General features: G+C 30.4%; 10 protein-coding genes across 10 annotated transcripts; 4 read left to right on the forward strand and 6 right to left on the reverse strand.

Moving 5' to 3' along the window:
* Window positions 1–399: 399 nt before the first annotated feature.
* Window positions 400–1,086, forward strand: BX663DRAFT_524791 (uncharacterized protein; the record flags this gene model as incomplete). Its single annotated transcript, XM_051529682.1, is given in 2 exon segments — window positions 400–1,028; window positions 1,043–1,086. A coding segment is annotated over 1 exon segment (265 nt), but the record flags the coding sequence as incomplete, so codon positions are not given.
* Window positions 400–5,345, forward strand: BX663DRAFT_524793 (ras guanine nucleotide exchange factor domain-containing protein). The gene is made up of 5 exons (XM_051529683.1): window positions 400–612; window positions 681–1,744; window positions 1,824–1,959; window positions 2,036–4,571; window positions 4,670–5,345. The coding sequence occupies exons 2-5, from the start codon at window positions 787–789 to the stop codon at window positions 5,282–5,284; spliced, it is 4,245 nt and encodes a 1,414-aa protein (XP_051378446.1). The 5' UTR covers window positions 400–612; window positions 681–786; the 3' UTR covers window positions 5,285–5,345.
* A 385-nt stretch (window positions 5,346–5,730) lies between these two features.
* On the reverse strand, window positions 5,731–6,960 carry BX663DRAFT_524799 (nucleophile aminohydrolase). Its single transcript, XM_051529684.1, has 6 exons — window positions 6,807–6,960; window positions 6,644–6,738; window positions 6,506–6,587; window positions 6,297–6,452; window positions 6,036–6,214; window positions 5,731–5,944 (listed from the first exon to the last, which is right to left on the reverse strand). Exons 1-6 carry the CDS (start codon window positions 6,880–6,882, stop codon window positions 5,792–5,794), a joined length of 741 nt encoding a protein of 246 aa, XP_051378448.1. The 5' UTR covers window positions 6,883–6,960; the 3' UTR covers window positions 5,731–5,791.
* Window positions 6,961–7,549: 589 nt separating this feature from the next.
* BX663DRAFT_524800 (zinc knuckle-domain-containing protein) lies at window positions 7,550–8,177 on the reverse strand. The gene is made up of 2 exons (XM_051529685.1): window positions 8,066–8,177; window positions 7,550–8,001 (listed from the first exon to the last, which is right to left on the reverse strand). Exons 1-2 carry the CDS (start codon window positions 8,153–8,155, stop codon window positions 7,825–7,827), a joined length of 267 nt encoding a protein of 88 aa, XP_051378449.1. The 5' UTR covers window positions 8,156–8,177; the 3' UTR covers window positions 7,550–7,824.
* A 140-nt stretch (window positions 8,178–8,317) lies between these two features.
* BX663DRAFT_461812 (uncharacterized protein) lies at window positions 8,318–9,321 on the forward strand. The gene is made up of 5 exons (XM_051523956.1): window positions 8,318–8,397; window positions 8,562–8,655; window positions 8,756–8,915; window positions 9,017–9,131; window positions 9,230–9,321. Exons 1-5 carry the CDS (start codon window positions 8,395–8,397, stop codon window positions 9,272–9,274), a joined length of 417 nt encoding a protein of 138 aa, XP_051378450.1. The 5' UTR covers window positions 8,318–8,394; the 3' UTR covers window positions 9,275–9,321.
* A 6,016-nt stretch (window positions 9,322–15,337) lies between these two features.
* BX663DRAFT_524805 (uncharacterized protein) lies at window positions 15,338–16,710 on the reverse strand. The gene is made up of 3 exons (XM_051529686.1): window positions 16,191–16,710; window positions 15,912–16,104; window positions 15,338–15,859 (listed from the first exon to the last, which is right to left on the reverse strand). Exons 1-3 carry the CDS (start codon window positions 16,595–16,597, stop codon window positions 15,461–15,463), a joined length of 999 nt encoding a protein of 332 aa, XP_051378451.1. The 5' UTR covers window positions 16,598–16,710; the 3' UTR covers window positions 15,338–15,460.
* A 1,397-nt stretch (window positions 16,711–18,107) lies between these two features.
* BX663DRAFT_533335 (uncharacterized protein) lies at window positions 18,108–20,001 on the reverse strand (the record flags this gene model as incomplete). Its single annotated transcript, XM_051530519.1, has 5 exons — window positions 18,108–18,503; window positions 18,566–18,862; window positions 18,962–19,037; window positions 19,108–19,439; window positions 19,495–20,001. 5 exons carry the CDS (start codon window positions 19,999–20,001, stop codon window positions 18,108–18,110), a joined length of 1,608 nt encoding a protein of 535 aa, XP_051378452.1.
* A 316-nt stretch (window positions 20,002–20,317) lies between these two features.
* Window positions 20,318–22,289, reverse strand: BX663DRAFT_258807 (uncharacterized protein). Its single transcript, XM_051521898.1, has 7 exons — window positions 22,124–22,289; window positions 21,962–21,997; window positions 21,830–21,907; window positions 21,598–21,721; window positions 21,311–21,509; window positions 20,691–21,247; window positions 20,318–20,618 (listed from the first exon to the last, which is right to left on the reverse strand). The coding sequence occupies exons 1-7, from the start codon at window positions 22,154–22,156 to the stop codon at window positions 20,530–20,532; spliced, it is 1,116 nt and encodes a 371-aa protein (XP_051378453.1). The 5' UTR covers window positions 22,157–22,289; the 3' UTR covers window positions 20,318–20,529.
* A 1,067-nt stretch (window positions 22,290–23,356) lies between these two features.
* On the forward strand, window positions 23,357–24,661 carry BX663DRAFT_443090 (Gtr1/RagA G protein; the record flags this gene model as incomplete). The annotated part of the gene is made up of 6 exons (XM_051523552.1): window positions 23,357–23,447; window positions 23,511–23,577; window positions 23,653–23,875; window positions 23,956–24,051; window positions 24,108–24,288; window positions 24,591–24,661. The coding sequence occupies 6 exons, from the start codon at window positions 23,357–23,359 to the stop codon at window positions 24,659–24,661; spliced, it is 729 nt and encodes a 242-aa protein (XP_051378454.1).
* Window positions 24,662–25,472: 811 nt separating this feature from the next.
* On the reverse strand, window positions 25,473–27,104 carry BX663DRAFT_524834 (uncharacterized protein). Its single transcript, XM_051529687.1, has 3 exons — window positions 26,996–27,104; window positions 26,623–26,856; window positions 25,473–26,515 (listed from the first exon to the last, which is right to left on the reverse strand). The coding sequence occupies exons 1-3, from the start codon at window positions 27,033–27,035 to the stop codon at window positions 25,722–25,724; spliced, it is 1,068 nt and encodes a 355-aa protein (XP_051378455.1). The 5' UTR covers window positions 27,036–27,104; the 3' UTR covers window positions 25,473–25,721.
* Window positions 27,105–27,226: the final 122 nt, after the last annotated feature.

Raw genomic sequence — 27,226 nt, forward strand, 5'->3', positions numbered from 1 at the left:
TTATTTTTTTTATTTTTCGCTTTTGATAGCTTTGATTTCATTAAAAGGTCATTTAGATAAGCATGTACCTTTAAGGCTATTGTTTAAATTGGTTATCTAAGGATAAATCTGTTTCAGAGTTTTAACAGAACAACATCTATTTGCGTGTAACATTAACAGTTGGTCTATTTTAAACATCGTCATTTCAATAAAGTCAAATTAAACAACAAACAAGTATAAACTACAAATTTGCCTGATAAAAAAAAAAAAAAAAAAAAAAAAAAAAAAAAAAGAAAGATAAAGAAACAAAAGAAATAAAAAGCAAAGTAAACTTTCATTGACTTCTTTATTATAACATGGCTACCATCAAAGTCAATGAAGCATGTGTTATAAAAGTACATGTTTGTGCTCCCAATACGTTTATCTTTTACTGACTTTATTATTTAAAATCTATCTTTTTTTCTCTTTCTTTCTTTCTTACTTTATTTATTTAAAATGATAGAACGTCGAGTGAATAGCTTACGTTGGTCTCGAACTTTGAGTAGAATTCAAAACAATAATTCACTAATAGATAATAACATAGTACAAAGGTTTACAATACAAACATACATATTTATTATGATTAACAAACAAGTAATTAATTTTTTTCTTGAAAAAAAAAATATATATTCATATATATATTTCCCCTATAATACACTTAGTGATACACATCCATCTGATAATTTGAAACAATCATGGCCTGCACAACAAGACGAATTAAATGCAGTGCCAAGAAAAAGAAATAATTCACTTATTCCAGTAGAACTCATGATGAATAATAGTGGAGAAGGTGGTAGAGAATGTGTTGCGTTAGCAACCGTATTTGGTGTACCTGAATACATTGACTCTAAAGTCTTTTGGGAAAGACAACGTGATGAATCAAAAAATAAGCCAGTCCAACAACATCCTATTATTATTTCTGTTAATCATGAATTAGACCCAAATCAAACTTTATCAAAACTTGATATTGAACACAACGAAATTCGATCTAAATTGTTTATTTCGTCCTACATGGACTCTGTTCTGGACTCTGTAGGTTCTAATGATCTTTTAAAGAGTCCATCCTTTTTAACTGAAACACCAACACCGTCACCGTCACCGACACCTACTAAAAGCTTCTCCTTACCTCGTATCCCTTCTGTTAGTCTATTTGATGATGTTTCTATAGAAAATAAAAACAACTCTGTTCCACTTGAATTTACAGTGCCTAAAGACTGTTCTCAGATAGATCAAACAGAAGTAGAATCTACAAGCTTCTCTAGTACGAAAACACCTTTACTTCTTGTTGGACCACCAGAGATTTTTGACTTGATTTTGTCAGACCAGGATGAACGATTCATCATTTGGGGTCCCGATCCTATCATACTCTCTTCTTCAATGGCAACGACCTCCTTTGAAAGATCATCATCATCATCATCTTATGCAGTATTGTGTAATAATCAAAATAAGCGACCTGAATTAAAGGGGTTCTCATCTAATATCACCATGAGTCAGAAATCATCGTTATCAAGATTTAAATCCTCGTCAGTCAGATTACCAAATTGGTCTGAAACTCTTAAAAAACGTTGGCAAAATTCTTCTCACTATCGTCAGCAAAGTATGTTTATTAAAAGGGCATTAAAACAAAATAATGAAGATGATGTGACAAATAAAATCGATGAAATACCCAAGGTGATTGAAGCAGCTACCATTCATAAACTTGTAGAGAAATTGACAAGTACTTTAGGTATTATTTTTTTTAAAAAAAAAAAAATCAGAATTGTTTCTTAACTTTTTATTTTATTTTATTTTTTGGTCTATTTTAGATTATACATTTATGACAGATTTCTTTTTGACTTATAGAGACTTTGTAACCTCAGAGGATCTTTGTCAACTTATTATATCAAGGTTTTATTGGGCTTTAAAAAATGATGATGAATCAAGAAGAATTGTTAGAATTAGGTATAATTCTTTTTTTTTTTTTAATATGTTTCTATATATCATGTCTCATTATTTATTTTTTTTTTTTTTACCATAGAACATTTGTAGTTCTTCGTCATTGGTTAAATAACTATTTTGTTCATGATTTTGTTGGTAATAGAGCCCTTCGTATCCTCTTTACACAATTTCTTAATTCTCTCCCTTATCATCCACTCATTAAACAATCATTACGTGATCAACGTATTGTCAAGATTTTAAAATGTGTTGTACGACGCTTAAAAAAGTTGTATTACAGAGAATCATCGCATGTCAAGGTCATCGCACCTCCTCCACCTACAGCTGAACAAGAACAAATGAGTGAACTCGTACGTGCAAAACTTTCTCAGAGTGCGATTAGACGAAGGGCAGCAGGGATCGATTTTAGTAGCGATTATCATGGTAACATGGCCATTCAAGATACACGTTATGCCCCCGTTCTTGTAGTCGGTAGTCTTCATAAGAAACCCTCTGTAAGCTTGATAGATTCTGGAGTCGCTGATTTTTCACCAAGTCAGTTAGTCAATAAATTATCATTCAATAATAATAAAATTCAAAATAATAACTCTAACTCTATTAAAACAGATCAGACTCCAACTCATCAAAGTCAACTTCTTGTCTCTCATTCTCATACGGATGACATGAGTTCTTCTTCTATTAAAAGATCAATGATGGACGATCCTGTCGCTTCTTATGCTGATTCACTTGAAAGTGAACTTACTGCAGGTGAAACAACAGTATTCAATCTATCCGATGATTCAGATGACGATTTTGATATCTATCATGATTACTTTCATCATGTTGAAGAAGAAGATGAACTCGATCGACATTGGCTACAAGAACAACAAGAAACGATGGCTTATTTCAACTCTTTTACTGATATTCAACAACTTCCTTCTTCCACACTACTAGATGCATCGCTTGCTTTAAAACAAAATATAAATGAAATACATAAAGTGGAGGAGACAAATTCGGACAAAATTATAAATCAAAAGGAAGATAATGACGATGATGATGATGGCGATCAGCAACAACAACAACAACAACAACAACAACAACAACAACAACAGCCAATATTGAAAGTACGTCGTGTTCCATCTGAGCGTTGGTGTAGATCATTAGATAATTCTACTGTAGATCCTCAGCCACTTCCAAATACATCTTTACCTGTTGAACTTTTAAAGGAACTGAATCAGGATCTTGAGCAGCATCCAGTGATGCCTATCATTGGATTATCAAGAAAATTATCTAAAAAAAGTATTGAAAAACGAAAGAGTGAAAGGAGTCTTCAGGGTTCAACCCCTTCTTCACCCCTATCAACAGGAATTCAACAGTCGTCAGATAATATTCCAGAATTACCCCCTTTACCACAAAGTCTTGTTCATAGTGATGTCCTTAAATTAGTCAGCAGATCGTCATCATCTACAATAAAGACAAAAAGAAGATCCTCTATGAGTGTAAAAGAGGATATTCATTTTGAAGCAATACCCTATGAGAGAACACAAGTTATGTATTCATCTGAACGGAAGGAGGTTGCTGCTAATCATAATCAACCTAAACTATCAAAGGTCTTTCATAAGAATAATCTGGATCAATTTGATACTACTACATCAAATGATAAAGAACAATCTCTCATTCTTCAATCTGATATGCTTGTTCATAGATCTGATGCCATAGATCATGGGCAACAGCAAGTACCTAGTGGTCATTTTGTAAGCTTAATTGCTCAACGTCTGAATATGGATGATGATGATGATGATGATAACATATCAATAGCTCATAATAATCTAGCTGCTACTGATCATCATGATGATTCTTATAGACTAAGTATGATGCTTATTCAAGATGAAGAACGTAGGCAAAGTTTTGAACTAAGACGTAAACGGGGTGCAAGTATTGATATGATAGACTACATACGAACTGGTAAATCTATACATAAATCTGAAAAGGATGAAGTGGAGGCACAGGCAACAGACAATAGTATCGTCGCAACAAGTTTGACATCTTTATCTGAAAAATCAATGACAACACCTTCATGTTGTTTGTCATTTGTTACTTCTGATGTGGCGACAAATCTGGATTCACAGGTTCAAACGGCAATAGCTCCTAATGATATCGTCAGTATATCATCCTCATCTAAAGAAGCAGGCCCAAAAATCATGGATGAAAGAGTCCTAAAGACTCTAACAAAGTGTACATCAATCTCAACTCCTCTTCCTAGACCTCTACTATCTACTAGCAACAATTGTCAACTAAACAGATATCAACCCTGTTTTATCCTTTTTTATAGAACAAGTAAATTAGCGAGTCAACTATGCTATATAGAACGAGATGTATTAGTCAAAGTTGGATGGGAAGAATTGATTCATTGTAGATGGACTAAAATGGATCCAAACGGAAACGTTATTCAAGTTACAGAACAAAACTCAACAAATGATACAACAACAACAACAAGACAACGAACCAAGGAACAAGGTATTGAACAAGTCATTCAACGATTTAACACTGTTTGTCTTTGGGTAGCCTCAGAGATTGTAACAACGAAAAGCATACATGATCGAGTCAAATTAATTGAGAAATTCGTTCGATTAGCAAAGGTAAAATAACAATTAAAAAAAAATAGATAAAGTTTACCGTTATTATTCTCACTAAAACTATTGATTTTTTTTTTTTAAAAAAACACACACATACAAAGAAATGCAAAATATATTCTAATTATGCAACCTTAGTTCAAATTTTATTGGGTCTTCAATCACCTGCCGTGGCACGACTGGAAAAGACATGGTCAAAAGTGAGTTCTAAATGTCAAAGGGAACTCGCAAAATTGACTGAATTTACATCACCTATAAAAAATTGGAAACATATTCGAGATAGCATGACAGAAGTAGCTGAAGAATATGGTCATTCACCTGCTGAAGTTCAGGTTGAATTACCAGGCACTACGCGCAAAATGAAAAAGACGACACGTATCAAGATGCCCTTTGGTGGCTGTATTCCATTCTTGGGCATTTACTTGTCAGATTTAGTCTTCAATTCTGAGAACCCAAAGTTCTTGACACCCCATTCTGATAATCAAAAGATTTATAATGCAAATACAACTACCAAGTTGCCAGCTGAATTGTTAGATCAACCTTTAGTCAATTTTCGAAAGCATCGTGTGATAGCTACTGTGATTAAACGAGTCTTGGTCTTTCAAGGACTAGCAATGCGATATTCATTTGATGAAGACCTTGTATTATTGGAAAAATGTAGAAATATTCAGGCCTTAGAGGCCTCTAAAATTAGAGAATTGAGTGCTTCTCTTGAATAGAAATCTTTATATACATACTATTAATTATCAAATAAACATTATTTATTCGACTATTATAAAAGCTTTTTGCTACCTGAACAAGTTCAGATGTAGGATATATTGGTTCCTTTTTTTTTTTTACCTTTGCGTTTCGCTTCTTTTTAGTGTATAGCACTTGTGTACAGTATAGTATTGGTTATAGACAACTACTATGCTTAGACTCTTGTAAATAGTATCAAATTCGAATCTATAATCATTTAACGATAAAAGTCTTTACTTCATATTATTTTTTTTGGTAAGACGACTCCCTTATTAGGTAATAAAGAATTACTTGCACACTATTTTATAATCATTGCTAGATATTTACTATCTTCTTCCTTTTTGTTGAATATAATAAAATGAGAATAAAAGTAATATAGTATGTTTCTTTAAACGAATTATATACTAAAAAAAAAAGTATAATAATTGCTTCAAAGTCGTGTATGCTTTTTTTTATCTTGTTTATTAGTTGAAAAAATATAAATTAATTTAATCCTTCTCAACAATTCTTTGTAAATGTTCATCAATCTCTTCAGTGGTTAATGTACGGAAGTCAGTATCATCCTTATGAACAATACCAATTTCAATCTCAGATGCCTTAAAATCAACTGCCAACACAGTAGATAATGTTGTAATTGCAAGCTATTATTTTATGATATAAACGTACATTAATCGTTCTATTTCTCTTATATTCTCTTTCTTTCTTTCTTTCTTTATATATTATTTTGTTTACCTCAATGGTATCTTCCATATTCAATTCAGGATTCTTTTTCAATTTCTTTTCCAAATGATTTAATGCTTCTTGTTGTTTAGCACCAGCTGCTGTTGCTCTATAACCAACATAATATCCAGCAGGATCGCATTTATATAATTGAGGTCCCAATTCATCATCATAACCAATCAAAATCATTGCTACAATCAAAAAAAAAAAAAAAAATAAAATAAAATAAAATATTAGGTATGTTCTATTTGCAAGTTTACGTTTATAACTTACAAACACCGTAAGGTCTCATGGCAGCTTGTTGTGTATAAACTTGGTTAATATTAGCTACACGTTTAGCAAGCATATCAGTGGGCATTTCATAGCCATATTTATAACGGAATTCAGCAGCCTCTTGACGTGCCCTTGTAACTTGTGAACGAGCATCAGCTATAAATCCGTGTTAGTAGCTCGATATTGTTTTGACAATTTGGTACTCTTACCAATCATGCCAGTCATGACACATCCAATTTTAGGCGTTAATTTAAAAATATGAGTAATAGTAGAAGGATCTAATAATTTATCCTAATAATAAAAAAAAAGTTAATGGAAACATGTGTGCATTTAAGAATAAAACTTACAGGAACTTTTCTTTGAGTAATTATAACGCATCCATCACGACCACGCACACCAACAGAAGTGATGCCACTGTTTGAAATGGCTTTAAAGGCGTATTCTAATAATAATAATAATAAAAGTTAATAATAGAAAATTGTAGTTTTTTTTTCCGACTAGAATCTTTACCAACTTGATATAATCGACCTTCAGGAGAGAAAATTGTAATATGACGATCGTAACCTGCACCTGATCCTCGACTCATTTTTTATATTATTATGAAGAAAATAGCAAAAGAATAAAAAAGGGAAATCTTTTTTCGGCAAATATACAGAAAGTTTTGGCCCTCAGATGAACGCGCGTATTTTGTATGACACGCAATGGCGAGTAAGTCGTCAACGTCATCGCGGTATTTTAAAAAAAAAAAAAAAAAAAAAAAAAAAAAGAGTAACTTAAAAATCGCTCTTTTAAGAGCATAAATATTTCTTTTTTATTATTATTATTATTATTATAAACAGTTTAAGATCGATGTCGTTTTGAATAACTATTTTTACTAGCGTTGCTAGAAGCACTGTCATAACTAGTACTTCTTCTTCTTTGTCTTTTATTACTATTACGAATAGGACTTCTACTATAGCTTCGATTCGAACTTGGACTAACACTTCGACTAGGGCTTCTACTACCACTTGAACTTCTACTACGACTAGGACTATGGCTACGACTAGGACTATGGCTACGACTACGACTACGACTACGGCTACGGCTACGGCTACGGCTAGAACTTAAACTCCTAGTTTTATTTCGACTATAATCTATAGTATTTCTTCTTCCATAGCTACGGCTTCGACTATTACTTCTACTGCTTCTACGGCTACTTCTGCTTCTGCTTCTACTACTACTGCTACTTCTACTTCTGCTTCTACTACTACTGCTACTGCTGCTTCTGCTTCTGCTTCTGCTTCTGCTAGTACTGCTACTGCTGCTTCTGCTTCTGCTTCTGCTAGTACTGCTACTACTGCTTCTACTGCTGCTTCTACTGCTTCTACTGCTGCTTCGGCTGCTTCGGCTGCTGTCACTATCACTATCACTACTACTATCACTATCTGATGAATAACGACTTGATTCAGAGTCTGACTCCGATGATGAACTAAAATTGTATAATTTAATTACCATTCTATACAAAGCCTTGTTTTTTATTTTTCATTTATTACCTCGATCTCCTACGTCGCTCCTTTTTCTTTTTTTTTAAAATTTTATCGGCCAAGCCTTCTTTTGATAAAAGTTCTTTAGGTAATTCTGGTTGATACAACTTGATGGGCTTCTTTAACTGTTGTGTACGAGTAGGACGCACTTTATAGCTTCTTTCTTTGTTACATTCATATGTCTAAATAGTATAAATTTTTAAAAAAAAAATAAAATAAAACTTTGGATTAGTTTATTGTTCTTACCCAGTGTCCATATTCTAAACATCGTTGACATTGCGTTGTCGTAGAAGCCTTCTTAGGCGTACCCCGATATCTAGGTCCTGTTCTATACATCAAACAAAGCGAAAAAAAAAAGCATGTAACAAAAAAAAAAAATTGCAATTTTTTATTATTATTATTATTATTATTATTTAAAAAATGGGTCACGTGTTTTACCATGACGTGCCAACATCCCACTTCTTTTTTTGGACTTCAGCCTTTTTCCTCGAGGATAAAAAAAAACTTATTTATAGTTTCCTTTTTTTTTTTCTTTTTTGTTTTCCTTTTTTTTTCTATAATAAATTTATAAGAAAATGGTAAGCTGTCTTTATGTTATAAAAAGAAAGAAGGGGGATAAAGACACACAGTAAATAAAGTTCGTCAGGGGAGGGAAGGAGGGGAATGATGAAGCAATTAGGATGAAGGAAAAAAAAAAAAAAAAAAAAAAGCTGATTACTCATTTATATATATACAAATATAGTCTTCTGGTGTAGCAGTTAATGACCAATGTCTCGAGGTCTATCAAGACCTTAAACTTCGTAAGAAGTACAAGTATATTATCTTCAAGTTGTCTGGTAAATTATTTTTTCCTTAAAATCCTCGTTTTTTTTTCTTTTTTTTTTTCTTTTTTATTATTTTGCTAAACTCGAAACTTAATATTCCCTTTTGATATAGATAATAACCAAGAAATTGTTGTTGATAAGACTTCTGATAATCTTGACTACGATAGCTTCTTGGCCGACCTTCCTCCAAATGAACCTCGTTATGCCGTTTATGATTTCGAATACGAAAAGCCTGGAGAAGGTAAAAGAAGCAAGATTACATTCTATGCCTGGTAAAGTACAGTTAAATTTGTCTATGCATTGTCGTGTAGATTTTAAAACGCGTCTTTTTTTTTTTCTCTCTCCTCCCCACCCCCACCCCCCTTTTTTTTAGGATCCCTGATACTTCCAAGGTTCGTCAAAAGATGTTGTATGCTTCCAGTAAAGATGCTCTTCGTAGAAACTTGGTTGGTTTAGCTATTGAGATTCAAGGTACAGATGCCTCAGAGGTAAGTTTTTTTCTTGGAAAAAAAAAAAAAAAAAAAAAAAAAAAAAAAAAAAAACTTCTCGTACAAAGTTTTGCCCAAATTAATACTGTTTGTATTAGGTTGATTATGAAGCTGTTTTGGATAAGGCTAGTCGTTCTGTTTAAACATTATATAATAAATAAAACGATAAAAAGTGTAATATGCACATAACAAATAGTGGAGATGGTTTTTTTTTTTCGTTCCTTTTTTGTTTTCATTATTTACGAGTTTTTTTTTATTATTTATTTATTTATTTATTTCATTTTAATACTATTCAGAAATAGTATGAAAATAATTAAAGGAGTGTATGGTATATATTGCTAAGAAAGGGAATAACAATGACAAATTCTTTTTGCTAAAAGTTTCAAAGAAAAGGAAGCTATTGAACAGGAACAAACATAATTATGGGACGCATGAAATTGCTTAAAAAATAAAAAAAAAACAGGGTAAACTGATATTAAAAAAAATTATAAATGAAAGGTACAAATCTCTTTGTATACGTGTCATTTTATAAATTAAACTTGTATTTATATGGTTAATTTACATGTACTACATACATTTAGATCAAGGAATTCGGTTTTATTATTATTTATTTTACTTTAATAAAGCGATGTCATCTTTAGAATAAACATGATTTCATGTTATTTCAACTATCCCCAACTTTTTTTTTTTTTTTTTTTTTTTTTTTTTTTTTTTTTTTTTTTACTTGAAATATGCACACGATTGGAATATAACAGAGTTATTTAGAAAATACGCGTCTTTATGACATTTGAGGGTCATTACCCATTCATGTCAAACAATGGTACTAGTGCATCCTTATTTGTTAGCCTCTTTTGATTATCAGTCTTATTTGATATTATTTTGATCTAGTCTTTGGGAGCTCATTTTCAAGACTTTGTTTCAGCATCTTTTATAACTTTTGTGAATTATAATGCTTCAAAATCGTTTCTATTTTCTTGGATGAGCTAATAAATTTGGAACCTGTCCTAAAAAATTATAATTCGAAAAAAAAAAAAAGTAAGATGTATCTTGGAATGAATGATGAATATTATAGCCACATCATTATGTCCAACAGAATAGGTGTATAGTTTGATGATATAATAACTCAAGCTTTTCTTGGCATAAACTATAAGCTAATAGTGAGTAGAGACAAAGGATTTCATTTTCAATATGCGAGTAATCCTGCCAAGTCACTCTATAACAAGATTGCCTTGCAAATAGTAGTAAAGTTTTTTTCTTCTTTTCATTCTAGTTTACTCTAATTATCTACTATTTAAATTTAATCTTTTTTTTTCTTTTCTTTTCTTTTGAAACAACTGTAGCTGAACATATGTATGATAAATTAGGAAAACTCAAATGAATAACAATGCTTCTGACCAATAAAAACATTTAAACTTCTTTTCCTTAAGATAAAGACAATACATAATACGATGAAAGAGGAAGAAAAAAAAAAGATGCCAGGAGTATTTTCAACTCTTTAAAGACTACAAAGAACGATATGTATAGCATTCATTTTTTTTTATTTTTTTTTTTCATGTATGATAGTCTGTTTTCTATAGAATTTTGTAACTTTAACAAATCCAATATTGTATGCATAAAAAAGAAACATGGATGAGTTAAGAATTACATAACTTTTAAATCTAATAAGAAGTCTAGAACTCATCTACATAAAAAGTATATGTGTACAGTGAATTTCTTTAGATTCTTTATAACATTTATAGAGAATGCTTTTAATACTAGCTATAATGCCTTTTTTTGTCTTTGCAGCATCTTTATCCCTTTAAATACTAACGCAAGGATTTTCTTTTTTTTTTCAATCTCCACCTGTATCTTTTGTATGTTTATAATTTTATTACTTATCCATCTTTTGAAATAAGAGTCTTTGTATGTTTTATTGTATTTTATTATTTCTTTTTAGGCTTATATAAGATCACATACACAGCGTGTTCACTTGACAGGTATCTCTAACTAAATGAAACGAGGCATGTAAACAAATATATATTGTAATCTGTACTTACTAAAGAGAAAAATAAAAAAAAAATAAATATACATCCAAGTCAACATATTGAAAGGGAGTTTTCGTATATTCAGGCAAATTAAAGCAAAAAAAAAAAAAAAAAAAAAAAAAAAAAAAAAAAAAAAAAAAAAAAGTAAACTGATCATTAGCATTTATCTTAAATACGTTAGAACTATGCATTATAAAGTCACAATTATCAGTCCAAAACAGAGGAAATATCCATCTTCTTTTTAAAGTCTTATACTGTACCTCCTCCTCCCCCCTTTTTTTTTCTTCTTTCTTTAAATATTCACTATGTCTGGATTTAATTAATTCTTACTGAAATCAAGCAAGCGCTCATTAAATACTTTAGATACCAAGGAAGAGAATGTTCCCTATTTATGCCTATTCATTTTAATTTGATTTCATAGTGTGATACCATCGCTGATTCAAGATATTTTATTCCCTCATTCTGTCTCAGCTAATAATAATCCTTCAAGAACGTAACCCAAGTACAAGTGAGAAGACTTATGTGTATGTATTAAGTAATTCCTGTCAAATAGATAATTGTTCTTTTGTAGTACATCATTTAATTTGAAGCAATTATGAAACATTCTTTTCTTCTTTTAGGACTAATTATACGGTCCTTACAAGCCTTTAGACCCTCCCTCCTCTTTGATTAAATAGTTCAACTCACTTTGGAAGAAAGAAAGAAATATACTAACTCATATATGTCCCGGTTCTTATTATTTTAAAACGAACACATGTCTTGAATAGATTTATGGAGTATCCAGTTAATTTCAAGTAGGAAGCAAATTTTTATTTTTATTTTTTTTAAAGAAAAAAGGGGGGTTTATCATAATAGGCATTAAAATAAGTAAATATTACTTTTTATATAAAGACTATTTTGTTTTATTCCTTTAATTCTGGTATAGGTGAAAGACGTATATTTGCAACATTCTTAAGGACACATTAGAAATACATAAAATATTATTAAAAGACGCGTAAGAAAAGATACATTTATTGTATTTTATTTTCATTTTTATTTCATATATAAAAAAAAGTGAATCCCCAATTCGTCAACAGTAATAATTACTGCAGTCCAAAGGTGGCCGCGTGGAGGCTAGGATTCGTTGCACCTTCTTTGTTCTTGTATTTTTTATTTTTACTAGGAGGTTAGAAAAAACCCATAACTATCACAATATGTAACGCCCTCTGAATCAACAAGACACCCTATCTTGCCCTCCTTGAATTAGGAGGACATTGTAGGGTGTCTTGTTGATTCAGAAGGCGTTACATAAGTAGTAACCATGAGAAAAAGAATTTCCTCCTAGGGCAGGGAAGAAGAAGAAGAATAAAATAGTATTATTTAATGACTTACCTACAAAAGAAATAGTAATAATAAAGAAGAAAAAGAAGAAAAAATAACTTTGAATATCTACTTTTTTATAAGAATAAGGAGGTCGTTGTTGTAAATTACAGTCACAATCATATGAAATCGATAAGAATATGTGTTACCCCACATTTAATACACACACACACACAGTTACATTATTTAATTTTCTTTCTTTCTTATAAAAAGTAACAATGTGTAGAATAGTAAAATGTTGTCAATTTTATATCTTCTTTATGACTATATAAAATGTGTTTATGTTAAAGAAAAGAAAAGTAAGTAAAATAAATGTCTTTTTTTAATCATTTCTTTATATTTTCATGAAACTTATTTTTTTTCCTTTTAAGGTATTCAATAATAATAAAAAAGGATTTTCTTTCAATGTGTATATACTATTTAGCAGGACATGATCCTTTTTCTTTTAAATCATTTTAGGGCTTTAAATAAGCATGACATGATAATACTTCTTTCATTAAAGAAAAGAATAAAAAAAAAAAAAAAAAAAAAAAGTAAATTGTCCTTTATCTTGTATGAATACTTTGTAGTAACAGAAAGAGGCTTTCTAATGATTGGGTTGTGATAAGGTAAAGTATAATGATCGTATATTGGTATAATCTATAGCTATGCTAAGAAAAGTAGCATATACTATGCTTATCCCTTTTTAATGTAGAATTGATATAACAGAGAATGAATTCTATTTTACTTGTGTTTTCATGACGTATATCCAATATAGAACCTTTCATTCATAAAGAAATGATACATTAAAAAGATAGCAAAGAATAAAGAGACAAGCCTTTTTTTTTTTTTTTTTTGCTGATAATGATATATGTATGTACCTTTCAAATATCTGTATTCGTTTCATTTAGAGCCTTATTTATTTGTAGTGAATAAAGGACATATAATTGTAAAAATATTAGAACAGCTTATTTATTGTTCTCCTTTAACACATCTCGTTCTATATAAAAAGGATTGTAAACGAATTAGACTCGAGAGTAGCAAAGGTATTTTTAATTTGCGTATGATTTATATAATTTTCCGCTTATTAGAAATCAATCTTCTAACCTATTTACTAAATTCATAAAAATCTGATGCGAACACTGTTGTTATCTCGATGAACTGAATAATTGATTCTTTTTATTATTTTTGGCTAACAGTACTTGTCGTGAGTGTTTAAGATTGCTGAGATCCATGATTAATAAGGTAATGGGCATTTCTTTAATTAAATGTAAACAATGATAATTATTTTGTATCACAATTTAATACATGTTACTGCTGTTACAACGTGAATAAATACGGGGTTTAAATTAATCATGTTTGACTATAAACTTCAATATTATCTTCAAGTTGAGTAAGAGTCCAAGTTTATAAACCATATAAAAAGATGTAGTTTTTACAATATAATCATAAGATTTGCTAATGCTGCTGCTACTACTACTACTGCTACTGCTGCTGCTACTGCTGCTGCTACTACTACTACTTCTACGTCTACTTCTACTTTTTCTTCTTCTTCTACTACTACTACTACTATTACTACTGCAATTCCATATAATAGTCCATTTAACTTGACTTTTGTAATTCAGCTAAATTTGGTGGTGGTATTTTTTTTTTTTTTTTTTTTTTTTTTGATAATAGATCAGTAGATAATTAAAGATTTGTATGAAACATGCGCTAGATATAAATATTTGGTAATACTGCACCATCATCATATAATAAATGATAAACGACGACGACGATGATAATTATTTATAGTTGAAGCTAGTCCCTCTTTTTTTTTGTATACACCTTTTAAGATTTTTATATCTTGTTATGTTTATCAACTTTATAGACAATTTCGAACTTATCAAATGTTTAAGCCATTTTTTTTTTGATAAAAGTTATGAGCACATTACTTTCCTTATGCGACAAAGTAGAGTTTAACATATCACTGAAACATATTAAAAAGTGGTTGTATTACATAATTGAATCTTCATTTATGTTTATTTTTTGAAACAATCCAACGTCATCAACAAATGATATTCATTCTAAAAGACGTTGACTCTCTACCTTAACTATTCAATTGGGTATATACACATGCTTCATACCAACCCAATCAGTCCATATGAGTTCATTCATTTAGTTGTCTACATTATTTAATCAATTGACTTGTTCTTTTATCAACGGCCCTCACTACTCATTCAAGCTAACAATAAGAAAAAAAAACATGTCGTGTTTTCCACTGAAGAAATCATCTATTCCCACGACGAATCTTATAATAAGGTCCCAGTCCATTTTGCTGTCTCCGAATACTATGTTATTATTTTTGCTTTTTTGCTACTGCAGCTACAGCTACTCTTACTGCTAATACTACTTGGTTTCATTGATCGTCATCCTTTCTGTTACTAAAGAAGATGAAAAAAAAAAACTCCATACTCCACTCCTTCCTCCCCCATAATTACTGATTCTCTTCTACTCTAATCATCATCTTTAGTTTATTCTGATATGGGATTTATCTCTTATAAAATAGTATACACTATTGCCCTCCTCCTCCTTTTTCTTGCTGTTGATTGAATAAATGAATTCCCGTGTAGTTTATTTCTCTCTATGGTGTGTGTGTGTGTGTGTATGTTTTTTTTTCCTTAAAAGAGTTCAGAAATGCACTTTTGATAGAATGAAACTTGATTTCTTGTTCATTTACTAATAAAGTATTTATTGGAATTAGGAAATAAACCTAACTTGTGTTAACAAAGACTTTCTTTTAGAAATTAAATAGAGAACCCTTGTCTACTATGTCCTCATAAAGAATCTCTTTATTTTTGACTTTTTTTAATTTTCGATTTTATTATTTATCTTTAACAAAAGAATTAAGGCCTTTATATATATGCATATATACATGAGGCATATCTATTATTATCTATATGTAATCAACAAAGGAAGTTCTGAGTTTCAAGTTGGTAAAGAAGGTCTTTGTTGATCATATTTCCATGGGTTTAAAGGAGGCAAGTTAAAAGACGTTTCGGTCGCTAATGATAATTCTTGTTTATTAAAATCTTTTTGATATTGACGATCGGCCAGCGATGCCAACATATCTAAGGGAGGCGATGATTTACGCGGACTATCTTCTTCCTTTTGTTTTGCCCATTCAATATCATTTTCTGTATCTTCTTTAGACAAACCTAATGTTAAAGAACTAATCATCGTAGGTCTTTCAGGAGGCACCCATTCAGTTAAATGATCTTCATCTAGCGAAGTTTGAACATGATTTGAATAATATTCTTGTTCTAATATATTAATTTTTTGTTGAACTTGTTGTATCATATATCGTCTAAGCGCCAACTTTTCCCACTATAAAAATAAATAAATAAATAAATAGATAATAATAATAGATTTGAATTACATAAAATTGTGAATAGGCTGCATATTTTTGAGAATGAAAGAATTTAGTAATATTTCCTTCAGCGAGTGATCTACGCATTTTCGCAACATTTAATCTTTTGGCTCTCTTGGTTTCAATTTCTTTTAATAATTTATGATATTCTGAATGTGATCCATCTCTCACTGCTTGTTCAAGCTTATCTAATTCATTTAATCTATAATAAAGAAATAAATAAATCCCATTCAATTGTTCCCTTTTTTGTTTGTTTGTTTGTTTGTGAAAAAAAAAAGGATTTTATACCTTTCTTTAATAATAATCTCTCTTTGTGCTCTTTTTGCTTCCTTTGCTTCCTTTGATAATCGTTGAGTTGTATTTCTAGTTTCACGTTCATTTTCATCTTTATTATTATTAGAATTTGTAGCTAGCTTCTTATGATGATTGTTATTGGTTTTCGTAGTAGTAGTCTTTCGTTTTCTTTTTTTGGTGTCGCTATTTGTTTCATAACCACTCGATTCAACAGATTGAGACCGCGTAAGAACACGTCCACCATTAGTGTCCGTAACAGGTGAGCCATCCTCTGTTACAATAGGTGATGTCGATCGAGTTGACTTGGTACTTGTTCTTCTTGTCTGAATATGATGTCGACTTGATTCTTCTACACTTGTATCTTCTATAATTTTATTGTTCATATTTTGAGACATATACATATATTAAAGAAAAAGGGAAAAAAAATAATTAAAAGAAAAAAAAATAAGGGAAAGAAAATAGGGTAGATAAAAAATGTGTGTGTATATATATTTAAATAAATAAATAAATAAATAAATAAATAAAAATAATAAGGGAGGAGAAGGAGAAAGTATTAAAAAAAAAAGTACAATAACTTGAACACTTTTTTTTTTTTTTTTTTTTTTCTGAGTTAAAGTTTTTTTTTTTCTTCATTTTATTTGCGGTTTGTGTTACAAGCTTTTAACGAATAAAGTTGTCTATTTTAGCTGCTTTTTTTTTTTTTTGCGTATCCAATAAAAGTGAGACTTGAATCAATAACGCGTCTAACATGAGTTCATTTTTATAATAAAATGAAAGGTAAGATATTGATGTATATATAAAATAATATAGGAAAAGGAGATTACGTTGAGCTTTTGTGTAAGGAATATAACAAAATGATATTTTCTAGTAATAGTTGTCTATGGTGATGAGTTATTTACTATATATCAGGGACAAATAGACATTTTTTTTTTTTTTTTTTTTTTTTTTTGAAGAGAAAAAAAAAATCTAGAATTTTATTTTATTTTATTTTTTTCGAATTTCTATTATTATACGCTTATTTTAGTTTCTATAATTGATCTTTATCTGAGCCAACAAACTTATACAGCAAGTCAATTTTATTGTAAAAAAAAAAAAAAAATACAAGCTAGAATGCATGATTTATGTACAAATAGATCCCTTTTTTTCTTTTTTACTATTATCATTGATATGGAGTGTAATAGGGTAGATTTTCTCTATTATGAATAATAATATACTATTTTGTTCTTGCTAGTAGTTAATAACATGATTGTATTGTATATATTTGTATATGTTTTATTTAATTTCATTTCATTTCTCTTTTTAGTAAGGCTGAGTTGAAGTCTCTCATCACCCACCTTTCAATAATCAATCTATTTTGCTGTTTGTTCATATTTTCTATTGTAGGGTCATTGCCAACTATAAATAAATAAGAATTGTAAGTCACCCCATCTCCTCCTCTTCTTTTAGAGAGCATCGTTTTTATTATTCCTTTTTTTTTGAAGCAGTCGCGATGATGATTGAAGAATCTCGATTTGTAGCTCAGCTTTATATACAAACACACATTTAAGATAGGATCGTCTTCTCCTTCCTATTTTACACACAGTTTGACATGCAGCTTATATTGAATACCATTTATATATAAAAGGTAAACAAGTCCTTATTTCAATAGGTGATTCTATTCCTAGCTACCCACTAACAATACCATCAGAGAGGTGTATCACTTACCCGTGCCTCCCCCCCCTACACACACACACACACACACACACACACACACACATACACACACTTACATACATACGAAAAGGTCTTTTATCTATTCATTATTACATGAAACTAGTTATACTTAAATATAAATCGAACTCTCCCTCCCCTTAAAGAGAGCAAGAAACTACTACTATTTATAATTATTCTTTTTCTCCTCTAGATTCACTTTTATTTGTTTGAAAGACTATCAAGTAACATATCAGACTCTATACAAAGTTGTTTATATTTTTGCCACAACATGAATCCATTATCATCATCATCATCACTATCTTGATTGGGTATAGGTGAACTGCTTCTACTCCCAGTATGAATACCACTAATCTGTCCTTCCAAATAAATCATAATCAATGTATTCAGCAAATCTCCTTGACTTTCTGTTAACTCACTCCATTGCTCTGTAAAAGATAACCATAATTGACCCAGGGATTGATAGAACGGATCTTGTGTAATATTATCAGGTCGAATGATTGAATGTGCTTGATAGGCAATTCGTATGCCTTCTTCTAAGCCTCTTGTTCTGTACGATGCATGAAGTGCCTTTTTAAAGGCATTTTCATTTAATATCTATATTAGAACAAATAAATATGTATTCATTATGTCTGTATCAATTTATATTTTATATATACCTCAAGACATTTTTTACCATATTTTAAAATAATGGGATAAAATGATAAAGTATCTAAGCCTGTATAATCATTACAGACTTCTGTATCCAACATAATTTGTGTTTTCCATGATGCTTCTGCTCGTTTACTATCTAAAAATCCTTGTAAAGCACGAGAATAGTCTTGGTTTACAAAATAAGAAAGTGACTTGACTACCATTTCTCCAATTTTCAAATAAGCTCTATATTCTTTCCAAATCGATTTTAATTCTTCATCTTGCTCTGATGCCTCTTCATTAATCACTACAGCATCCCCTTCCTATACATACATACATACATGTATATGTAAACAAAAGAAAAGAAAAACTTACATACGTACACACCCACCCACACATTTTACTAGCTTTTTTTTTATTACCTTTTCAGTCGAATAAAACAAATATAAATGCTCTAAACTTAATTGATTTTGGGCTCTCGCTAAAAAGTTCTCGAAACTAAACATAAAAAAAAAAGTGTCAAATTGTTTCTAAATGTATGTTGATGATAAATGATCTTATGTTTTACCTCTTTAGGAATCGATCATCATCAGAAGAATAACTTGACACTTCAACAATCTTTGAATTAACACGATTTTTGAGTCTAGATCCACTAAATGAATAGTGATGGGCCTCTTCTGTTTGTCCTTGATTCACTGCTGTACCCACAGAAGAATCATCCAAAAGGATGGATGAGTCCATAAAATGAACTGAATCAGATGACGTCTTTTCTATAAATCCAACATCATCATCTGACGTAGTAGTAGTATTAGTAGTTGAAATTAACATTGTATCTTCCATTGGATGATCATGTGCATATATTTCTTTTGTAAATGATTCATTATCCACTTGAATAAATTCCTACAACAGAGAATGTATCAATCTTTTTTTTTTTTGTTTTTATCTCTTTCTTTACCTTTAGAGTATCGGGTATACAATCATAGAGTTGCTCTTTAGTCACTTTAGGCAATGCATCACTGACATAGATGAAAGAAAAGGGTGGGATGGGATCATTCAAGATATCTTGCTCAGTAGCAGGTGTTACAATTGCATCACAAAACTTGAACCATCTACCTTCAGATAAAGACGTCTCTACCCAAATATAAGCCCAATAATGTCCTGTACCACTCTTGCCATCATGATGAAAGGTGGCTCGTAATTGATAGGCTGTCGTCTTCATGTCATCAAATAATCTTTCTATTTGCGCCTTCTTCTCATCAATTACTTTCTCGAGTCCAGCTAATCGATCCTCTATCCATTCTCTTACAGACGTCAATACAGACTCTAAATCATCTATACGCGTTTGTTGTTGATTAAAGTACTCAAGTGTTTGCTCAAGTAGGTTGCGTTTATCTATCTTATCCCCTTTCAGTTTAGTAATCTCTTGTTGAGCGCAAAGAATTTGTTTTTGATATTGATCCATTTCTTGGAAACCCCTTAAGGCTCTCTCCTTGTTCTTTGCTAAATAACGATCCATATAAATTGTATGTTCTATCTTATAATCCTGCTTTATTGACTTTTGGGACATTCGATTCTCCAAGTTAATAAAGAGAATAGGTGGTATTTGTGTAAACGATGTAAACTTGAAAGAAGAGGATTCATCACTTTCATAGGATTCATAGATTAATGGGTCTAAACATGTATGGAATGAATTGGCTGATGGTTGATCAAGGTTAAGTGTTAAATAATAAACTTCTTCATCTTCATAATCATCCCCATATTCTATTCTTGCCTTCAATAGGAACAAACTATCATGACAATGAAAGAAAACCGTCTACAACTTAGAATATATGTGTGTATGTATGTGTGTGTGTAGGTATGTGTGTGTGTAGGTATGTGTGTGTGTAGGTATATGTGTGTGTATGTGTGTGTATGTGTGTGTGTATGTGTGTGTGTATATATGTGTGTATATCTATCTATCCATATATGTATATGTATATATATATGTATTTTACCTTTTAAATATGGGTATATAATCTATTAAATTATCTGAATGTTCATCTGCTTCTATTAAATCGTGTATCATCATATCCAAAAATGCTAGATATATATCATATAAATGAAAAATTGAACCCTAATTAAAATGTGTTCTCCTCTATTAACTACTTTTACCTTCATATGTTTTATCGCTTGATTCCCATCCATTGGCTGTCAACTTTGTATTTAGGGCTCTTACGTAATGTGATATATTACCATACTGTCGCGTGGAAAGGTTTAGAAATGCAAAACACTTTTGTAATTCGGCTAATGACTTGATGCATTTAGGCATCAGTCGAGGTTCACTTTCGATTTGTCCTTCTTCTTCTATTTCTTGAATAGGTGTTGTTGATTCAACAATAAGTGGGGGTAAATCACTTTCAACCATGGCTTCATTAATACTGCTGCTGTTGCTTGATACGTCGTTATTTAATGAAAGTTGAGATAATTCTTGTTCGTCAAAGGTAATTAAATCAGGAGAGGGTGTTATCTGTCGTTTTGTAATGACTTCTTTCATAATGTAAGCAGAGACTGAGTCACCAAATCCTTTCCAATAATTACTTGGACCACCCCATTCATAAGGAATAGGTCGAAAGACGAATACTATTTCTCTAAATGCAGTAATATGGAAAAGGGCTTGTATAACGATAGGTGAATAAGCAAAATTATAAGGAGGTCTGAGCCCAATTGGCCTAAGATATTGAATGAGAGTTAATGTACTCATTTTAATGAAATTTTAATGTATATAAATTTACAAATCATCCAAAGCTTTTCTTTCATTTGGATCTTCGGGATCTTTCCACCAAGTGAGTGAAAATTCATTGTTTTTAGTAGTAGTAGTAGTAGTAGCAGAAGTAGTAGTAGTCGTATTCATGTTTTCCTGTTGAAAAGGAACTACACTCCATTTCGATAAATCATAGTGTTGTTGTGGTACAACAGCAGGTGGCTTCTCTTCTAATGTATCAAAATTATGCATAAAAGGAAAATGATTGAATTTTGATATGTGTATATTTAGACGAGTATACTTTTTTTTTTGACTTACCTTGTGGTGTAGAAATAGGTGATAAATAAGCTGTTTCTTTATTGTTATCATCAAATAAAGCTTGGTTTTTTTCTTCTTCTATGCTTAGACGAAGAGCTAATTGTTCGTCCGTTTCTAAATTGGTCTTTAGACAAAAAAAAAAAAAAAAAAAAAAAAAAAAAAAAAAAAAAAAAAAAAAACAAGTCAACAATGCAATCATTATATTCCCCCCTCTCCCCCATTTTTACTTTACCTCATCGGTATCATCGTCACTTAAATCAGCACCAGAGAATATATAATCAGCAGCTCTTGCAACATCGTTATTGTACCTCTGTTACTAGAATTTTAATAAACTTGAATGTAAAGTTCGTTGTAACTCACTTACAGCTAGTGCTTTTCTGGCTTGACCTCTTGTCACCCCCTTTTAGAATAATAATAATAATAATAATAAAAAAGAGAGAGAGAGAGTTTAAAAGAAAACGAAAAAAAAATATGTATATACATTAATTTACAATTATTAGTAGTGTCATTAAACAAGAATATTTACTAAATCTATTAATTGCTGTATAGCATCCTCCATTTTCTAATTTAATATTTATTTATAAATGTATTTGTGTATATAAAAACAACCAAGAATTGCTGTGAAGAATTTCTTTTCATATTGTCCTTTTTATCATCGCAGTTTAAATTCTCGAAAGAAAAGAAAAAAAAAAAAAAAAAAAAAAAAAAAAAAGAGAGATAGAGAAGTAATGATTATTTTAAAAGCTCTGGAGACAACCTGTGTATTTACTAAACAAAACTTCTGGTTTCTTATAATAATGAATGATACGTTAACAATATACATAATTACCTTACCTCTAAGATTTGAAACACTGTTCATCGTTGCTCCGTATGATTTCCTACTATGAATTGCTTTTCACTGGTTCCTAAGCGTACCCCCATTTATGTCACTTTTTTTTTTTTCTTGCATGTATTCCTACAATAGATAGCTGAAACGAATATTATAAAAATAAAACCTAGTAATAGTGTATGAAATACACTCGTTTGTTTGTTGCTTACTTACAACGCATAAATTTGGTTCATATATACACTTTATTTATATTATAACGTAGCCTCTTATCTATTTATACAGCCAAAGCATAATCTAGTTTATCACAGAGTTGCATTAAAAAAAAACTTATCAACAATTCCATTATAAACATTCTCAAACACTTCAACCATTAGCATCCATGATAGTAAAAGCTTTCTCATGCTATACACTGTGTGGAATACTTGTACTAATAATGACAGGATAAATTCATAACATTATGAGCAAAATGACGTCAATCATAAAATAAAAAATGAAAATAAAAAAAAATTGGACATAATAGAGACCTGTCAGCACTCATAATAAAACTTTCTACTGTATCTTATTGAATGTTTTTTTTTTAAAAAAAAAATGTCATAACAGACAATATAACAGGCAAAAGTATTTAAAACCTAGTATAAGCAGTACACTAATAATAAATTTCAATATATTTATTGATTTTGTCTAAAACAAAAATTTTACTACAACTTTGCAGTGCAGTAATAATAAAGGAGTAATTTATGATTTAAAAATTTCGACTCTACAACTAAACATTTTTTTTTTTTTTTTTTTTTTTTTTGTTCTTTCTTTCTTTTTTTTTCCCCCCAATATTTATAATAAAAGAAAATATGAAAAAGAAAGAAAAGGTATTATTATTATTAACATGTACCATATTATATAAGCTTAAATAAATGAATATAATAGGTTTTACTAATGGGCAAAAGCGGGTCTGGAAAGACATCTATGCGTTCTATTATCTTTAGTAATTATATTGCTCGAGATACGAGAAGACTTGGAGCAACAAGTAAAATAAATAAGACATAGACACACATTATATATCTGGTATAACTCATTTTAATAACTTTAGTTGATGTTGAACATTCAAATGTAAAGTTCTTGGGTAATCTCGTTTTAAATTTGTGGGATTGTGGAGGGTAAGTCAATGATGATTCTGCACTAGTACTCCTCCTTTCCTCCTCATTCCTTTTTTTTAATATTTTGCATAATAGTCAAGAAGCGTTCATGGAAAATTATTTTGCATCGCAAAGAGATAGAATTTTTAAGAATGTTGAAGTCCTTATCTATGTATTTGATGTTGAAAGTAGAGATTGGGAAAAAGATTTACATTATTATCAATCTTGTTTGGAAGCTATTCTTGCTAATTCAAAGGAAGCTCGTATTTTTTGTTTAATACACAAAATGGATCTTATACCAGAACACCAAAGAGATCAAGTAATGACCCTTTTTCTCAACGACACTATTTAGATGATTTCTATTAAACTTACCTTTCTTTTTTTTTTTTCTTAAAAAAGATCTTTGAACAAAGAGTAACTGAACTTCAAAAACGATCTGAGCCATTGACAATTCAAGCATTTCAAACATCAATCTGGGATGAAACATTGTACGCTGTATGCCAACGTGAATAATATTTAATTGTAGTCTATATACTTATTTTTATGTATAGGCTTGGTCTAAAATTGTTCATTGTTTGATTCCAAATATTCGTGTATTGGAATCTCACTTGGATAATTTTTGTCGAATTTGTGATGCAGATGAAGTTGTATTATTTGAAAGGACGACATTTTTAGTTATAGCTACAGCTGCCACTATTTCACATCAAGATCACCATCGATTTGAAAAGATTAGTAACATTATAAAGCAATTTAATCTTGGTTGCAGGTAAAATTAAAACCAAGTATGTAAGCGTTAATCGTATATATGCATATATGCATATAATTTAATTTGTTTTTGCTATAGTCGATCACAAACGAGATTTAAAAGCATGGAAATAAGAGGAAGTAGCTTTACTGCTTTTATTGATATTTTGACAAATAATACATATGCTATGGTGATTATGTCAGATCCAAATATTCGTATGTATTCGCTTAAATTTTATATCAATTTATATATTTATATTTATTTATTATTAATATACTCATTCATATAGAATCAGCAGCAACTTTACTTAATATTGAAGCAGCTAAAAAGCATTTCAAGAAATTGGAAGCATCAAGATAAACAGAATATATGGACACAAATCCTACCTAAAAAGATGTTGTATTATAAATTTGAATATAATCTGCCATAATAAACAAAAAAGTCATACTTTTAAGTGGAATTAATCCTTTGTATATAATAATAGGTCTCATTGTTGACTGTTTCCATAATGGTTCATCTTCTTGCTCTTTTAAAAATGAAAAAAAAAAAGCTAGCGTTGCCATAACAATAGCCTAATAATTCGAGCTAAATAAAACTCGAATGAGTCCATAATAACCATGAACTTGCTACTCTCTTTATAATTCATTCAATTAGACTAAAATATAAAAGCTTTTCTTTTCTTTTCCGTATACAGATATGTAAATACATATATACATGTCTCATTGTAAAATATCACAGCACTCTTTTAGTAGCCGTTGTAATAATAATAGTATCTTTCCTTTAACAGAAGAAAATTTAGCAATATACACCGAATATGTGAGTTATAGAACATGAAACTAACTATAATATGTGTATACGTATGTATTCATCTTTTTTTTTCTTCATTGAATATAAGTTACTTACTTTGAAAGAATCAAGAATGCAAATTACAGAAAAGTATATACAGGAACAGAGACCCATATTAGCCACAGAACTGTTATTAGAAGAAGAAGAAGAAAGAAAGAAAGAAAACGCTCTATTGGAGTCTACGTACAAGATAACACCTCAGGATTCACAACAAGGGCTACCTATCATTTTATTACATGAAGATCTATCTTTTAATAATAAATCAAAGTGGTTAAAAAGGAAATGGATGAAATGGTTAAGCAACAGCGCGTGGTAGGTCTTGGACACTAGACACTACTACGAAGGATCATCATACATTACTAATTGAAAAAAAAAACAAAATCAAAATCAAAATCAAAATACATCTTCCTTGATGATGCCTATAAATAAATTTAAAGTACTTGTATTAAAATATCCTGAAACAGTACAACCAACGATTGTAAATTCCTTGTATTATTATAAAATACCAAAAAAAAAGAAATAAAATACATATTTATCGCTTTATTATCCCCTTTCTTATTCTTTTTTTTTTCTTTTAAAGTAGAATCGTACGACCTTCATCATTACTTTGATGAGCTAATTCAATAATACGTATACAGTTAGCACCATCTTCAGGCTTCACTGCTAAAAGATCTGGATCGCCCTTCAAGATGGCCTCTGCCACGTTATTATAAAAGGCTAAATAGTCACCCTTTTCTGTATCTACTTTACCCACGATATGAAGACCATTCCATTCACTGTTAATCGTACCATAACGTTCTACGGGCTCAATACCATAATCAGCATCAGAGGGGACTAAGCCGGCCTTTAGTTGTCCCTCCTGTACATCTAACCATTCCTTTCGATAAGAGCCTTGCATACCACGTAAATTAAATCTAAAGACAGGCTCATGACGTGCCAACATACTCGATCTTAGAATCGCTTTCAGATTATTTTCGTAGCCGAGAATGATGGTGAAATCATCAATGATGTCCGTATCCCTCAGTTGACGTTGATTACATAAGACGGCAAAGACAGATTTCGGCATACCAAATAAATGTAAGGCTTGGTCAATCAGATGTGCTCCTAGATCATACAACATGCCAGACCCTGGCGTATCCGTCTCCTCTCGCCAACCTGTCTTGACATAATTACGGAATCGATCAAAGTGGGATTCATACTCTACAAGACGTCCTAATTGTTGTCCCTTCACAATCTTTTGAACTGTTAAAAAATCTCCATCCCAACGACGGTTTTGATAAATACTACAGATACACCCTGTGTCCCTTGCAACCTTACAAAGTTCTTCTGCTTCTTCTGAAGTCACTGTGAAAGGCTTTTCAACAACAACTAAAATAATAAATAAATAAATAAATAAATTAAAAAAAAAAAAAAAAAAAAAAAAAAAAAAAGTGGATCAAGAGTGAATAGGAAATCATTCCTTACTACGGACTTACCATGTTTTCCAGCTTGCATAGCTTGAAGTACTAATGGATAATGAGAATCATTTGGTGTCGTGATGACAACTAAATCAATATCTGGATTTGCAAAGAGTTCTTCTGCACTTTTATGAACAGTTATCCATGGATAAATATCCTTTGATTTATCACTTCGACGTTCAACTACTGCTGCCAAGTGCAAATAAGGCGAAGATGCGATTAAAGGACAATGGAATACTCGGGCGGACATGCCTGAATAATAATAATACACACACACACACATATATATATATATATATAAAAGGTGAAAGCAAGTTTATTAATAAAGCAGGCCTGCTTCGCTAATTTATTCGGTTTTATTATTATTATTATTATTATTATTATTACTCACCAAACCCAATAACCCCCACATTAACTTGCTTGTCAGACATAATGCTAATAATAAAACACACAAAAAATATTTATAAATATATTTATATACGTATAAATATATGTGTATAAATATAAAAAAAAAAAGAAAGGGTTTTTTTTTCTGCCTCAAGAATTGAATGCTTTAACTTAAGTGACTGTTTTTGGCTATAATTAACTTTAAATTCATTCCCCTACAGTCATTGCAGATTGA

Source organism: Cokeromyces recurvatus, assembly GCF_025118155.1.
Source record: "Cokeromyces recurvatus strain NRRL 2243 chromosome Unknown BX663scaffold_40, whole genome shotgun sequence".
Taxonomy (NCBI): domain Eukaryota; kingdom Fungi; phylum Mucoromycota; class Mucoromycetes; order Mucorales; family Mucoraceae; genus Cokeromyces; species Cokeromyces recurvatus.

What these genes read in the sequence shown, in the direction of transcription:
- BX663DRAFT_524793 (XM_051529683.1), top strand. Translation starts at nt 787, where the DNA reads ATGATGAATAATAGTGGAGAAGGTGGTAGAGAATGTGTTGCGTTAGCA. An exon ending in AGAAGAATTGTTAGAATTAG is followed by an intron (nt 1,960 to 2,035) that starts GTATAATTCTTT and finishes TTTTTACCATAG; the next exon opens with AACATTTGTAGTTCTTCGTC. An exon ending in AATTCGTTCGATTAGCAAAG is followed by an intron (nt 4,572 to 4,669) that starts GTAAAATAACAA and finishes ACACATACAAAG; the next exon opens with AAATGCAAAATATATTCTAA.
- BX663DRAFT_524799 (XM_051529684.1), bottom strand. Translation starts at nt 6,882, where the DNA reads ATGAGTCGAGGATCAGGTGCAGGTTACGATCGTCATATTACAATTTTC. An exon ending in TTACTCAAAGAAAAGTTCCT is followed by an intron (nt 6,588 to 6,643) that starts GTAAGTTTTATT and finishes TTTTATTATTAG; the next exon opens with GATAAATTATTAGATCCTTC. An exon ending in CATGAGACCTTACGGTGTTT is followed by an intron (nt 6,215 to 6,296) that starts GTAAGTTATAAA and finishes TTTTGATTGTAG; the next exon opens with CAATGATTTTGATTGGTTAT.
- BX663DRAFT_524800 (XM_051529685.1), bottom strand. Translation starts at nt 8,155, where the DNA reads ATGTATAGAACAGGACCTAGATATCGGGGTACGCCTAAGAAGGCTTCT. An exon ending in GTTTAGAATATGGACACTGG is followed by an intron (nt 8,002 to 8,065) that starts GTAAGAACAATA and finishes TATACTATTTAG; the next exon opens with ACATATGAATGTAACAAAGA.
- BX663DRAFT_461812 (XM_051523956.1), top strand. An exon ending in TATTATCTTCAAGTTGTCTG is followed by an intron (nt 8,656 to 8,755) that starts GTAAATTATTTT and finishes CTTTTGATATAG; the next exon opens with ATAATAACCAAGAAATTGTT. An exon ending in AAGATTACATTCTATGCCTG is followed by an intron (nt 8,916 to 9,016) that starts GTAAAGTACAGT and finishes CCTTTTTTTTAG; the next exon opens with GATCCCTGATACTTCCAAGG.
- BX663DRAFT_524805 (XM_051529686.1), bottom strand. Translation starts at nt 16,597, where the DNA reads ATGTATATGTCTCAAAATATGAACAATAAAATTATAGAAGATACAAGT. An exon ending in GAGATTATTATTAAAGAAAG is followed by an intron (nt 16,105 to 16,190) that starts GTATAAAATCCT and finishes TCTTTATTATAG; the next exon opens with ATTAAATGAATTAGATAAGC. An exon ending in CAGCCTATTCACAATTTTAT is followed by an intron (nt 15,860 to 15,911) that starts GTAATTCAAATC and finishes TTATTTTTATAG; the next exon opens with TGGGAAAAGTTGGCGCTTAG.
- BX663DRAFT_258807 (XM_051521898.1), bottom strand. Translation starts at nt 22,156, where the DNA reads ATGGAGGATGCTATACAGCAATTAATAGATTTA. An exon ending in GTGACGATGATACCGATGAG is followed by an intron (nt 21,722 to 21,829) that starts GTAAAGTAAAAA and finishes TTTTGTCTAAAG; the next exon opens with ACCAATTTAGAAACGGACGA. An exon ending in ACCTATTTCTACACCACAAG is followed by an intron (nt 21,510 to 21,597) that starts GTAAGTCAAAAA and finishes TTGATACATTAG; the next exon opens with AAGAGAAGCCACCTGCTGTT.
- BX663DRAFT_524834 (XM_051529687.1), bottom strand. Translation starts at nt 27,035, where the DNA reads ATGTCTGACAAGCAAGTTAATGTGGGGGTTATTGGGTTTG. An exon ending in TGTGGGGGTTATTGGGTTTG is followed by an intron (nt 26,857 to 26,995) that starts GTGAGTAATAAT and finishes ATTATTATTCAG; the next exon opens with GCATGTCCGCCCGAGTATTC. An exon ending in TATGCAAGCTGGAAAACATG is followed by an intron (nt 26,516 to 26,622) that starts GTAAGTCCGTAG and finishes TTATTATTTTAG; the next exon opens with TTGTTGTTGAAAAGCCTTTC.